The sequence below is a fragment of the Carlito syrichta genome, unplaced genomic scaffold, assembly GCF_000164805.1.
Source record: "Carlito syrichta isolate Samal-C Ts95f unplaced genomic scaffold, Tarsius_syrichta-2.0.1 Scaffold306685, whole genome shotgun sequence".
NCBI lineage: Eukaryota > Metazoa > Chordata > Mammalia > Primates > Tarsiidae > Carlito > Carlito syrichta.
The window spans coordinates 445,540-460,069 of record NW_007250781.1 but is presented as its reverse complement, the minus strand read 5'-3'; the positions used below and the strand labels follow the sequence as shown (position 1 = coordinate 460,069).

General features: G+C 41.3%; 1 protein-coding gene across 2 annotated transcripts in view; it reads left to right on the top strand.

Moving 5' to 3' along the window:
* Nucleotides 1-14,530, top strand: part of SEC23B (Sec23 homolog B, coat complex II component) — a 36,921-nt gene that overhangs the window by 1,284 nt on the left and 21,107 nt on the right. Inside the window, exons 2-10 of one of the 2 annotated variants that reach the window (XM_008063230.2) lie at nt 1,969-2,203; nt 3,766-3,823; nt 7,304-7,390; nt 8,628-8,864; nt 9,576-9,661; nt 10,508-10,652; nt 11,077-11,235; nt 12,162-12,277; nt 13,837-13,960. In XM_008063230.2, the coding sequence (XP_008061421.1) occupies nt 1,983-2,203; nt 3,766-3,823; nt 7,304-7,390; nt 8,628-8,864; nt 9,576-9,661; nt 10,508-10,652; nt 11,077-11,235; nt 12,162-12,277; nt 13,837-13,960 (1,233 nt within the window). In that variant the 5' untranslated portion in view covers nt 1,969-1,982. The remainder of the gene's footprint in view (nt 1-1,968; nt 2,204-3,765; nt 3,824-7,303; nt 7,391-8,627; nt 8,865-9,575; nt 9,662-10,507; nt 10,653-11,076; nt 11,236-12,161; nt 12,278-13,836; nt 13,961-14,530) is intronic. The other variant, XM_021715112.1, reaches the window with a different exon arrangement.

Genomic DNA, 14,530 nt, shown 5'->3' with positions numbered 1-14,530 from the left:
CTGCGGTGGCCGGGAGTGGCCACTGCACTCCAGTCGGGGCGACAGAGTGAGACTCCAACTTAAAAAAAAAAAAAAATTGCACTCATAGACAAGTGAGGGGAAAAGGAGGAAGCAGGTTTTATTTTATTTTTATCTATTTTTTTTTTTTTGCGTTGAAATCTCACTCCGTTGTCCAGGCTGGAGTGCAGTGGCATGGTCACAGTCACTGCAACCTTGACCTTCTGGGCTCAGGTGGTCCTTCTGCCTTTGCCTTAGGTGTGTGCCACCTTGCCTGAGTAGTTTTTTTGATTTAGTGTAGAGACGAAGTGTCACCAAGAGCCCAGGCTGGTATCAAACCCTGAGCTCAGGCAATCCTCTTGCCTCCCAAAGTCCTGGGAGGGAGCAGAATTTAATATTGGGGGATATTATATAGAGACAGTGCCTTTTAATAAAGATGTTTTATGAGAGGCGAACAGTTACTCAATGAAGCCTGCTGAGGTACTTGCAGAGAACTGTGGTATTAGAAGTTGCTTCCAGGCCGGATGTGGTGTCTCAAGCCTGTAATCCCAGCACTTTGAGAGGCTGAGGCGGGAGGATTGCTTGAGCTGAGGAGTTTGAGAGCAGCTTGGGCAATATAATGAGATCTCGTCTTTATAAAAAATAAAAATATTAGCTGGGCATGGTGGTTCACACCTGTAATTCCAGCTATTCTGGGGGCTGAGGTGGAATGATCAGCTGAGTCCAGGAGGTCGAGGCTGCGAAAAGCCATGATTGTTGTGATTGTGCCACTGCACTCTAGCCTGAGTGACAGAGTGAGACCCTGACTCAAAAAAAAAAAAACCCCGAAAAAGGACCTTGCTTCCATTCCCACCTGAATTATTCCTTTGCCCACCAGGAAGCTGCAGAAGTGCCTGCTGGGTACACAGTGCCTCTGCCAGAAATAGCAGATAGATGTCTTCGAGTTTCAGTTGGAGGAAACATTTGGAATTTTTGTGGTCTGGGTTCTGTGTAGTAGAGTAATTCATTTGCTGTTCTAGCCACGTAATGTAATTGCATCAATCCAAATTATTTACAGTGTGGCACTTCTGAAGATAACATAGAGACATTTATTATCCAGCACTGCAGAAAGTGGGCCCTAGAGGTCATTTTATTATGATAGACTCTTTAATGTGCCTTTTTTCTACTTTTCTTGAGGGACTTGTCCCCCTGAGCTCCAGTAGCTGAGGTGTATGTTACCCTAGATTTTAGAATGTGAACAGGATGTGTAGAATACTCAGTGAAGCTGGGATCATTTGGTTTTGAAAGCTTAGTGTGAAGGATTGTTTGAGTGACCAGAGTCTCCCAAGGCATGATGGTAAGCAACCATAGTGAGGAAAGAGGTTCTAGTGTTGCTCAGTATAATAGCAAATATTCCCTTCTAATTGTGGTGATAAATACCAAATAGAAATACTTTAGTTCAGAACTGGTTTCCCATTATGAACTGGGCTTGCAGATCTGTATCCAGTTTTTTTCTTCAGGTTTAATAAAGTGAAGAGAGGGCAAGGACACACAGAACAAGGCCATTTGGCTTGTAAAATTTAATATAAAGGAAGGAAGGAAGAGGATCAGAGAGGATGGTAGTTGGATGCTGAAATGGGATTTGAGGCTTACCTTTGAGCAAGGGATTGAAATGGGCTTGACTGAGATGATGTGTGATCTGTGAGAAGGCTTAAAGGTAGTCAACTACTTGCAGCTTGGGGATGATCAAATGATTGTAAACCCCCACCTCTTCTATCTATGCTATAAGTTTTAGAGAAGAGACTTAAGAAAGGAACCATAGTAAAAAATAACTGGGAAGTGAATAGACTTCTGGGCATCAGACATAAGGGAGATACTGTCATTTCACAACAGCAGGATCTTCTAGACTAAGTGTTTCAGAAACACTGTGTTAGATAACTATCTTCTTTTTTTGACATTTACTTTCTCATACCATTAAAGTTTTATCTTCAGTTCCCTTTTAGACTATGGCAACATACCTGGAGTTCATTCAGCAGAATGAGGAACGGGATGGTGTGCGTTTCAGTTGGAACGTGTGGCCTTCCAGCCGTCTCGAGGCAACGCGAATGGTTGTTCCCCTAGCCTGTCTCCTTACGCCTTTGAAGGAACGTCTAGACCTACCTCCTGTTCAGTATGAGCCTGTGCTTTGCAGCAGGCCAACTTGCAAAGCTGTTCTTAATCCACTTTGGTATGGTTTCTTTTAAAAACTGAAGTTTACATATGAACGCTTTCTACCTTAGAAATAAAAATGGTACTTAGTTATAATATTTGACCCGGTTTTTAAAAAAGGATGAATACAATACATTATTACTTTAAAAGATTCATATGAAAGTCATTTGATTTAGGCAGATTGTCAAATTTGAGATGAATAGTAGATGGTGAGATTCTTAGGTTACTTGTAGAAATCCCCCTGGCCCAATATCTAGGTTAAATTGAAGTCTTGTGGGAAGAAGGGAGAGGGAGAGAATTTGGATTTCACAGGATTTTTTTTGTTGTTGTTGCTGATAATCAGTTCACTTTTGGCTTAACTGTAGACTTACTGGTGCCTTTTAAAGTATTTTCCAAAAAATTCACTGGGTGTGATGGCTCACACCTATATTCCCACCACTTTGGGATGAGGAGGATTGCTTGAGCCCAGGAGTTCAAGACCAGCTTGGGCAACATAGCAAGGCATTGTCACTACAAAAACATCAAAAAAATTAGCCAGTTGTGGAGGTACATGTCTGTAGTCCCAGCTATTCAGGAGGCTAAGGTGGAACGATCACCTGTGCCCAGTAGGACAAGGCTGCGGTGAGCCGTGATTGTGCCGCAACACTCCAAACTGGGTGACAGAGTGAGACCTCGACTCAAAATAAATAAATAAATAAAAAAGTATTTTCCAAAAAATTTAAAAGCTTGAGATTACTTTCTGATGCTTACCTGGTATGGTGATGCTATATGCAGGAAGAATTAGTGGGCAGAAGAAATGTTAACTCTTAACAATTTCAATGTTAAGTGTATTTTTTTTGTACCTGAGACGGGATATTTGTATATATGGGCACTATTTGAAGTCATTTTTAAATAGGCGGAGAGTGTCATAAAATTTTAGTATGAGTGAACATTTCTTACTTCAGTTCCCTTGCTTTTATTTAATGTGCCCATATATAAGAGTGCTGCTGTTATGCTTTTAAAATGTGTCCACTGGGTATGGCTTTTCTTTCTTTTTTTTTTTGGCATTGCTTTTCAAAATGAAGAGGTGGAGAAGGAAGCAACTGAAGCATATCTTGACCTAGGTCTAGGAAGTGGATCAACCCGGGAGCATGTCTGCACAACTTTTCTTAAGTGGGCCAAGTGATGTTGAGGTCTAGGAAAGTTTTCCTGTGTGTGAAATGTGCTTTTAGTATTGGAATTTAGTTTCACATAGCTGGACAATAAAGATGTTGGAAAAAATATCATGAAAATGATGTTAAGATAACAGGCAAAAAGAAATCTATAATTTATATAAGTCATGATATTATCCAGGAAATTGCTAAAGAGAAAAAGGATTTACTAATTCTTCACTATAGCCATTGAAAGGATACTTTTGGTATACTTATTAGCTAGAATTCTAACTGCAGTGAACCTTTTGCATTTATCTACTTATGTACACACATAGAAACTATAAATAAGATACAAATTTATGTATGTGAGTTACTGAACTTGAAATTTACATATGAATGCTATCTTAGAAATAAAAATGGTATTTAGTTATAATATTTATCTTTCTCACAGTCAGGTTGATTATCGAGCAAAACTTTGGGCCTGTAATTTCTGTTTCCAAAGAAATCAGGTGGGTGAATTGTTTTTCAAATATGTTGTATGTTTCATTTTAGTTGTACAATGAAAAAAATTAAGTGAGGTTTGAATTTGTGTCTGTGCTGGCAATCAACAGTTTCTGCTGAACTCAAGGTGATAGCTTTTAAGCACAATATTGGACATTTGTGATTTTCTGTTGAACAGTTTCATTGTTTGGGTTCTTGTCATTTGCTGTGAGGGAACATAGAATTCTCTTTTCTTATAAGTTATTTAGGTTTTGAGTCTGTTACCCTAAGAAAACCTCTGTTCTTCATGTTTCTCTTGACTTCGGTGTGTTCTAATTGGATAGTGAACATCATGGAATTTTCATTTCCTGACCTTTCTAACTTTTAGGATTCAAGTGTCAGTGTTGAGTTTCTTTTGATTAAAAAAATTTTTTTATTTCTTTTTTTTTTTTTTTTTTTGCTTCTACCCTTCATGATGAGGTCATGATTTAAAATTTTTTAAGCCAGGCTCGGTGGCTCAGCCTGTAATCCCGCACTTTGGGAGGCTGAGGTGAGTGTATTGCTTGAGCCCGCAGGTTCGAGACCCACCTGGGCAACTTGGCAAGACCTCATCTCTACAATAAATCAAAAAATTAGCCGGGTGTGGTAGCGCACGCCTGTAGTTCCAGCTACTTGAAAGGCTGAGGCGGAAAGATCACTGGAGCCCAACAGGTCAAGGCTGAGGTGGCCGGGAGCGGCCACTGCACTCCAGTCTGGGTGACAGAGTGAGACTCCAACTCAAAAAAAAAAAAAAAAAAAATTTAAATGCCAAACTAGGAGAGGCTCACAAATGATGGGAGAGACTTCTCTTTGAAAATAACTATGTCTACAATGGCACAGTTAAACTGGACTGTGATGGTTATTGCACAACTGTACGTTTACTAAAAAAATCATTTAATTGTACACTAAAATGAGTACATTTTGTGGTCTGTAAACTATACTTCAGCAAAGTTGTTAGAAAATATTTAATTATTCCCAACATAGTGTACATTGTTCTAACAGATCTTAAGCTCTTATATGCATTTATTTATTAATATATTTGATCATAATTACAATTAATCTCATTCTCATTTATGGCACATAAGTCTTAGATGAAGAGAACAATGTACAATTGATGATTGACTATAGGTTCAGAAACTTAGCAGATTCCATTTATGATTTATCTCCATGAGAGATTCAGATGTAGCAAATCTTAAAAGCATTTCTGCTCCCTATTACATTCAGAATTGATGTTTCTGTTTAATATAACTCACCAAGAAAATTCTGAGGGGGGTAATCTTGGTAGTGAAGTGCCAGGTCTCTATAGCCACACTGCTTGGGTTTGACTCTCAGATCTACCATGTACTTCCTGTGTAACTTTGGGCAAGTCACTTAACCTTCCGTGCCTCAATTTCCTTGTCTTTAAAAATAGAATATTAACACTGTACTTTATGGAATTTTTGTGAGACTTAAATTGAGTTAATGAGTATAAAGGATTTAGAACGGTGCTTGACACATAGTAAGTGCCATATAAGTATTTGATATTATTATGTTAATTTGAGATCCTCACCTGCCAGTTTATAAGTTTGATCTGGAAGTCTGTGTGTCATAGGCAGAAATAATCTTTTGTGACCCTTTCATCTGGACCATGGGAAATGAACCCCTAAATGAGTGTAGAGCTAGAAGATGGAGGATTCTGGAGAAATCAGGATAATCTAGGTCTCCGTTTTCTCTTCTGTGCAGCCAGCTGACTGGGTGGTGACAGGGCCTTTCCAGGCTGCTGGGAAGTGGCCATGTGTCTGGCTCACTTGCCTTTGTTCTTCATACTTTTTTTTGTTGTGGATAGAGCTTCACCCTGGTGGGAGCTGCAGCCAGTGGGCAGTTGTGGCCAGGGTGGGGCATGGGTTCTCTTGCTGACTCCTGCTGAGTCTCCTGCTGGGGTTCTGCTGCCCAGTCATACCCCGCTCTCCTGCTTCCTGGCCAGTGGCCCCTGCTAGCTGCCTGTCAGCTCCTCAGCAGCATTTGCATTCGGTCACTCAGGTCATTGGCCTGGAATGATCACTTGCTAAGCTTGGAGAGAAGCACCTAAACTTTTATTTTCAATGTAAAGCTAAAGACTATTAGGATTAAAAATCATCCCACAAGCTAGGAATTTAAAATATTTGCAGAGAATTTTAAAAACAAAGGAAAATGGAAAGAAAGAAGCAAACAAAACAAAGGAAAATGCCTATGCCATTATGTTTTAAGTGTTAAAAAGTAGGGTCCAAAATTGTATATACAGATGATCTCAACTCTGCTTTAGTAGAAAAAGTCTAAAAGGAAATATGCCAAAGTGTTGACAATAGCTGCCTCTAGGTGATAGGTTTGGGGTGTTTTTTTCCCTTCTCCTATTTTGTTTTCTATTTTCCTGAACTTGTCAATTTTTTTGCTTGCCAATTTGAAAAGTAACTGTGCCTGTAAAACTGAATTGTGATGATTGCACGACTGTATGTTTACTAAAAATTATTAAATTGTACACGAAAGTGGGTAAATATTAGCTGTGTATTACTTCTTTGATAACAGCTAAAATAATAAACCTAAATAAAGGCGTTGACCTTTTACATATGCTGTTGATGAGATAGATGAAATCTCAACTTTAAATGTGCAGTACAAAGCTTTAAAAAGTGGTTTTTAATAGTTTTAAACAGGCCGGGCTTGGTGGCTCAGCCTGTAACCCCAGCACTTTGGGAGACCAAGGCAAGTGGATTGCCTGAGCCTGTGGGTTCAAGACCCACCTGGGCAACTTGGTGAGACCTTGTCTCTATAATAAATCAAAATTAGCTGGGCGTGGTAGCATGTGCCTATAGTTCCAGCTACTTGGAAGGCTGAGGTGGAAGGATTGCCGGAGCCAAGCAGGTGGAGGCTGCGGTGTCTGGGAGCATGCCAGGCTAGGCGACAGAGTGAGACTACAACTCAAAAAAACCCAGTGTTAAACATTTAGAAGTTATAGCAATAACATAAAACTGCTCTAAAAAGTTTTGTTTTTCTGTTTGTTTATTTTTGAGTCAGTCTCATTCTGTTGCCTAGGCTGGAGTGTAGTGCCACCATCATGGCTCACTGCAGCCTCAACCTCCCGGGCTCAGGCGATCCTCCTGCTTCAGCCTCCTGAGTAGCTGGTACTACAGGCGTGTGGCACCACACCTAGCTTTTGTTTGTTTGTTTGTTTGTTTTAGAGACAAAGTATTGCTGTGTTGCCTGGGCTGATCTCAGACTCCTGGGCTCAAGCAGTCTTCTTGCCTCAGCCTCCCAGAGTGCTGTGCTGGGATTACAGGCATGAGCCACCACGCTCGGCCAATAGAAGTTTTAAGTGTTGAGTTTTGTACTTTTGCATCATGTTCTATATTTTGTGCCTTCAGAATTAATTTGTGTTCATTACCATTCTTATAAATGGAAAATAAAAAGTGTAACGTAAATATCTGTCAGCTCTTGAAACATTGCTTTCTTCTTTGCAGTTTCCTCCAGCTTACACTGGCATATCTGAGGTGCATCAGCCTGCTGAATTGATGCCCCAGTTTTCTACGATTGAGTACGTGGTACAGGTAACTTCTTTGTTGTGCATTTAATGAGCAATGTTAAATATTGAATTTCTCTTAAATTTTTTGTCTTCTGTGTCTCTTACCTGGCCAGGTGACTTAAAGCCATGAGGGCAGCAGGATCCTAACTATTAGATTTTGGGGTGTGTGCATCTATTGGCATTGTTTTTCAGGTCTTGATAGAAGGTTACAAAAAAGGTGAAACTGATGAAATTCAAAACCAATCCTCTATCCTTCTCCATCTCAGTTGATGATATTCCATCTTCTTCTTGTTCAGCTTGAAAACCTTAACTCGTCTTTGACCTCTCTCTTTCATTCCATATCTAATCCACCAGAAGATCCCATTGTCTCTAGATTCAGAATTTGTCCAGAATCTATCACTTCTCTTTCCCCACTGCTGACTGTCCTGGACCAGTTACCACCCCTCACTTGAATTACTTTGGCAGTCTCCTAACTGCTTTCTCTGATTTTGTTGTTGCTCACTTGTGTTTAATTCTTAACCCAGCAGTCAAAGTAACTCTTTAAAAACATCTGTCATGTTACTTCTTTGCTCAGAAACCTCTAGTGCTAAAGACGGCTTTCATTTCACCCATGGTAGAAAACAGTCTTCAGAGCCCTGTGTGCTACCACTCCAACCTCAGTTTCTACTAATGTCCTCGTTCAGCCCAGCGTGGGCCTCCTGGACTCTCCTCAAGCTTGTCTGGAACACTCCTGACTGAGGGCCCTTGCTTTAACTTTTTCCTCAGGCTGGAACTCTCTTTCCTGTGTATCTATATTGCTCTGTTCCCTTTCTTTTTTCAGGTTTTTGCTCAAATGTTACTGTCCTAGTGAGCCTGCCCTAATGTTACTGTCCTAGTGAGCCTGCCCTAATGTCTTTGTCTAGCACTTGACCCTGCCCTTTACCTCCACTCCTGATGTTCGCAGTCCCCTTAGCGTCTCCATTCCTTGAGGCAGGCAGGGGTCATTGTTCTTTCTGTTCACTGTGTGTCCTAGGACCTGAAATAATGGCTGGCATGTAGTAGTATATAAAAATGTTGAATAAGTTGTTGGGTATAAGTAGTCTTTACATCTAGTTTGTTTTAATAGAATCTAAGTCATTCATTAAAGTAGGTGGGTTTTGTGGGTATCCTTATTCCTGAGAGTTAACACAGATGAAGACTTGAGATTTTCATACCTGATTTGCTTTAAGAAGAGCTGGTTTTATTTGTATACTGATCGCTATGCTGTTTTTCTTTGGTTAAAGCGAGGTGCCCAGACCCCTCTGATCTTTCTCTATGTGGTTGACACATGTCTGGAGGAAGATGACCTTCAAGCACTCAAAGAGTCCCTGCAGATGTCCCTGAGTCTCCTTCCTCCAGATGCTCTGGTGGGTCTGATCACATTTGGGAGGATGGTGCAGGTTCACGAACTAAGCTGTGAAGGAATCTCCAAAAGTTATGTCTTCCGAGGGACCAAGGATTTAACTGCAAAGCAAATACAGGTTTGTACCGTGCTTGTACAGGAGCAGAAGCAGGGACATTTTATTTTATTTATTTTTGAGTGAGAGACTTATTCTGTTGCTCAGGATACAGTGCAGTGGCATGATCACAGCTCACCACAGCCTCAAACTCCTGGGCTCAAGTGATCCTCCTGCTTCAGCATCCCAAGTAGCTAGGACTACAGGTGGATGCCACCATGCCTGACTAATTTTTTTTGTTTGTTTTTTTGTTAAGAGGTCTTTTCATTTTGTTCAGGCTGATATTGAACGCCTAGGCTCAAGCAATCCTTCTACCTTGGCCTCCCAAAGTGTTGGGTTTTGTTTTGTTTTGTTTTGTTTTTTTGAGTCTGTCTCACTCTGTTACCCAGGCTAGAGTACAGTAGCTCATGGCCATTGCAGCTTTAACCTGCTGGGCTCAGCTGAACCTGCTGCCTCAGCCTCCCAAGTAGCTGCACGCGCCACCATGCCTGGCTAATTCTTTGGTTTATTGTAGAGACGAGGTCTTGCCAAGTTGTCCAGGCTGGTCTCGAATGCCTGTACTCAGATACTCCTCTTGCCTCTGCCTCCCAAGGTGCTGGGATGACCATCATGAGCCACCGTGCCTGGCCTTGTTGGAATTACAGGCATGATCCACCTTGCCTGGCCTGACATTTAAAAAAAAGTAATTAGTTCACTTTAAGTGTCATAGGAAGTAAGTCTTTTTTTTTTTTTTAGGATATGCTGGGCCTAACCAAGCCAGCCATGCCCATGCAGCAAGCAAGACCTGCTCAGCCACAGGAGCACCCTTTTGTTTCAGGCAGGTGAGATTCCAGCATACAGTATTCCACGTACTGTCATGAGCATGCAGGACAACCCTAGGGGGAAGGGAAGAAAATGATTAGAACTGATATTTTCTTACTATAGAAAAAGATAAATGATTTAGCCCAACCAGTATTTAATATTTTATCAAAAAAGTTTTGAGGCCACTTTACTTAGTCATTCCCCTCCTCTTTTACACGCTCACATTCCATGTTTAATGTCCTTTTTTATCCTTAAGTAAAACTGGAAAAACCACAAAAGGGCTTCTTTTGGGTGCCCTTAAACCTGTGAGCAAATGCTCACTGCAGTCAGCCCGTTGAGTGTCTGGTCTGCCCCGGGCTGGGGTAACAGCTTACAAACTCGATAAAATGCATTGCCTGACTTGCTGGGAGCAACCTCTTACTCTCTGTGTTATTCTCAATGCTCAAAAGGAGCACAAAGTGAAACTTCAGGTTGATGAAGATTGTCCACATAATTGGACTTTAAACAGGATACATAGGATATGGGACTGTAGTTGTGGTAACCCAGTGACACAATTTATGTTAGGCGTGTCCTCAGGATTTCTTTGCTGCCTAAAATGTAATTAGACTGATTTGCTCCTTTTCAAGTTGATTTTTCTCATGCTACATATATGTATTGGTAAATACTAGACTTTTAATTCTATTCCTCAATAAATTTGCTTTGAATTTTCTTGTGTTCATATTTAGAGATAACACTGGAGAAAAAAATTGCAAGTTTTTTCTACTCTGAGTAATTATTTTGAAGAGCAGTAACCATGTGTAACCTAGGGTTGAAGCCCAGAATACTTTATTAAACTAGGGTTAATGAGTCTGTTCAAAATCAAACAGATTTCTGCAGCCTGTTCACAAGATTGACATGAACCTCACTGATCTTCTTGGGGAGCTCCAGAGGGACCCATGGCCAGTAACTCAGGGGAAGAGACCTCTGCGATCCACTGGTGTTGCCTTGTCCATTGCTGTTGGCTTGCTGGAGGTAATTCAGAATTCACTAGGACCTCTCAAACCACGCGGACTTGCTCTCAGAAAATGTATTTGTTGGCTTTGTTGAAAATCAGTTGTGGCCTCAGGCAACCAACTGTGTTATTATATCTGAAATTGCTTCAGGCATTATTGTTATCCATATTGAAGGAGCCCTCAGAGTTTTGAAAATACCAAAAGTTTTCATGAAAAACATGGGGAATTAGAGCAATGGGAAGTGCTCACAGCTAATAAAAGGGTACGAAGCCATCAGATTGGAAGAAGGGAACTGTTGCTTTTCTGCATCAATTGTGTCATTGTGCAGTGTCACCAGTATCCAGCTGAAGAGAAGCTGTCTTTGGAATATTTCTATAGGGAAATGGAAAGCATTTTTGGAGGCGGGCACCATATGTCTAAAATGCTGCTATTCACTATTTCAGGGCACTTTTCCAAACACGGGTGCCAGGATCATGCTGTTTACTGGAGGTCCCCCTACCCAAGGACCTGGCATGGTGGTTGGAGATGAATTGAAGATTCCTATTCGTTCCTGGCATGATATTGAGAAAGATAATGCACGTTTCATGAAAAAGGCAACCAAGGTAGGTATTCTTGGATATAATTGTGGTAACCCAGTGCCAGGTTTGGGCTACTCTGGAATGACATCTGCTTTGCCGAGGCCATGCGTCATGGTCAGCAAGATCTCTTTTGGAGACAGTCTTCCATATCTTGGTGGCTGTTAAGTTACTATCCCCTACAACTGCTCAAAGTGTTTTGAGATTGATAAATGTATTTAAAAAAGAAAAAAATAGCCAGGCTCGGTGGCTCAGCCTGTAATCCCACGCTTTGGGAGGCTGATGTGAGTGGATTGCCTGAGCCTGCGGGTTCGAGGCCTGCCTGGGCAATTTGGCGAGACCTCATCTCTACAATAAATAAAAAAAATTAGCCGGGCATGGTAGCGCGTGCCTGTAGTTCCAGCTACCTGGAAGGCTGAGGCAGAAGGATCACCGGAGCCCAGCAGATCGAGGCTGCAGTGGACGGGAGCGGCCTGGGTGCTGGGTGACAGAGTGAGACTCCAACTCAAAAAAAAATTGAAAAAGAAAAAGAAAATTATATTTTTATTTTATTTGGGTTTTTTTTTTTTTTTGTAGTCAGAGTCTCACTCAGTCTCCCAGGCTGGGTTGCAGTGACACACTCATGGCCACCGCAGCCTTGACCTGCTGGGCTTAGGTAATCCTTTCACCTTAGCCTTCCAAGTAACTGGAACTATAGGCACGTGCCACCATGCCTGGCTAATTTTTTAAATTTATTGTATAGATGAGATCTCAGCAAGTTGCCCAGGCTGGTCTCAACCCCTGGGCTCAGGCAGTCCTTTCGCCTCTGCCTCCCAAAGTGCTGGGATTACAGGCTGTACCCAGCTTATTTGGATGTTTTGAAGGCAATGATCTTCGTGTTCCTATATTTGATTACATTCAGGCATACCTTGGGAATATTGTTTTTGTTTCCTAAAGTTTTCCTCTCTTCACAGCACTATGAGATGCTTGCTAATCGAACTGCTGTAAATGGTCACTGCATTGATATTTATGCTTGTGCCCTTGATCAAACTGGACTATTGGAGATGAAGTGTTGTCCAAATCTTACTGGGTACGTTGACAGTAAACACCTGGGAAAAGTGAGAGTATTATCTTAGGGAAAGAGAAATAAATGACAGAGCCACAGGAATGGGTGAGGACAACTTAAGAGAAGCTTTCAGGAACCTCTGAGCTGTGGTTTCAGTGGCTGGGGACGGGGTGTGGGCTCCTCAGAGGAGGAAGCAGTGATGAGTAGGAGGTCCTAGGGGTTCACTGCAAACAAGTTGCATCAGACTGACTTCATTTCTTCTTTACATTGTTAGACTTGTACAGAGATAAAACCAGGGAAGCAAGCAAACATGAATTATCTGACCTTTATCAGGGTACTTTTTTGTGAGAAGTGGGTATGTTGTAGAGGGGCAGATGCAAGTTGGGATTAGATTTGTATGAATGTGAGAGAAAACCCAAACCAATTTCCTCTTTCTAAACGTAGGCAGCTCAGGGCTGCCATGTTGATTTCATCATCATTAGGAACGAAGGCTCCTACCTGACTGTTCCACCCCCTTAATATGCAATCTGTGGGTCAAGATGGTTGTTGGAGCTCTAGCTGTTAACAGCAGCAGGAAGGAGAAGAGACTAGAGAAAATTAAACCTGTTCTGTAAAGGACACGCCAAGAGGCAGGACTGAGATACATAACCACACGCAAGGCAGACTGGGACATGTCATCTTTATTCCAGGCAACTGTAAAATATGTCAAGGAAGAGGTAGATATTTGGGATCAAATAACTGACCCCTCACTGGAGGGTTCAGACACTCTGAGATGGCTGGACCAGGTGGTCTTTCTTGCATTCTTCCCAATTCTGAGATTTTGTTTCATGAATGACAGCTGGATGCATAACTTGCATCCAGCTGTGCTTCTTCGTGAAATACATGAAATGCTGCAGTTTTCAACAGTATCTCCCTTTAACTTCAATAAGGGATGAGTACTAATATTTGTGAATTAGAAAAAATGATTCTTGTAAAGTCAAGAATTCAACGTTCTGAGGCAGTTAGTTAACCTGAAAAGGATTTCTCACAGGCCTGAGTATTTTCCCATGCCATAGAAGTGTGAGAGGAATTAGGGATCTTCTTAAGGATTCTTTTTAACGTTTTAGAAGGAGTTTCTTTCCTAAGTATAAATTGAACTTTTTGTTTTCCATTTATATCAGTCAGTAGCATCTTTATAGACCTGATCTTTTTTTTTTCTTCTTTATTTTATTTTCTTTGAATTGGGGTCTCTGTCACCCAGGCTGGAGTGCAGTAACCCAATCAGGGCTCATCATAGCCTCCACTTCATGGGCTCAGGCAATCATTCTGCCACAGCCTCCTGAATAGCTGTGACTACAGGCATTTGCCACCATGCCTGGTTAATTAAAAAAATTTTTTTTTGTAGAGACTAGATCTCACTTTGCTGCCTAGGATGGTCTTGAACTTCTTGGCTCAAGGATCTTCCCACTTTGTCCTCCTAAAGTGCTGGGATTACAAGTGTGAGCCACTGCACCTGGCATTCATAAAATTATTATTTGTAATACTGAGGGAGCATCTGAATGGTGTTATCATTCTAACATTTACTTTTCTTTTTGCTTATTTAGAGGGCACATGGTAATGGGAGATTCTTTCAACACTTCTCTCTTCAAGCAGACATTCCAAAGAATTTTTAGTAAAGATTTTAATGGAAATTTCCGAATGGCATTTGGTGCTACTCTGGAAGTAAAGGTACTGTAGACTTTGGAAACTTTAATGGAATCATAGTCTTATTCATTAGTCAGACTTTTGGCAATCTTTACCTGCTGGACACATCTAAGGCCAGAATCTCAGATTGAAAGAATCTCAACACATATCTATCACAAAGAATGTTATTCTTTGCTTCTCGAGGATGACCTGTATATTTATTCCTGTCTAAACAAAGAGTTGCCTGGTTCCCCTGCAGACTTTGACCCATCTGCTTCAGGGCAGCAGGAGGTTGAAGGGGAGATGGGGTGGTGTTAGGCACTGCACCGTGGCCTGAGGACAGAGCAGCCACATGGGTGGTCAGTGTCCACTCAACCATCTGCATGGCTCAGTACATTGCAGAGCTTTGGTTACAACTAGTGCCTGCCTGACTGTATAGCTAGAGTGCTCTAAAATGCGTTGTGAGCCTGGTTTATTTTTCGTATAGGGACTCATGGCCCTATGCAACTGGTTTTAAGTCATTGAGGAAACAATAAAGGGGGCCATTAGAAGAGCTGATTGGAATTATTACTTGGAGAGTTGAGATAATTATTAATTTATCTGAGTTAAACTTTA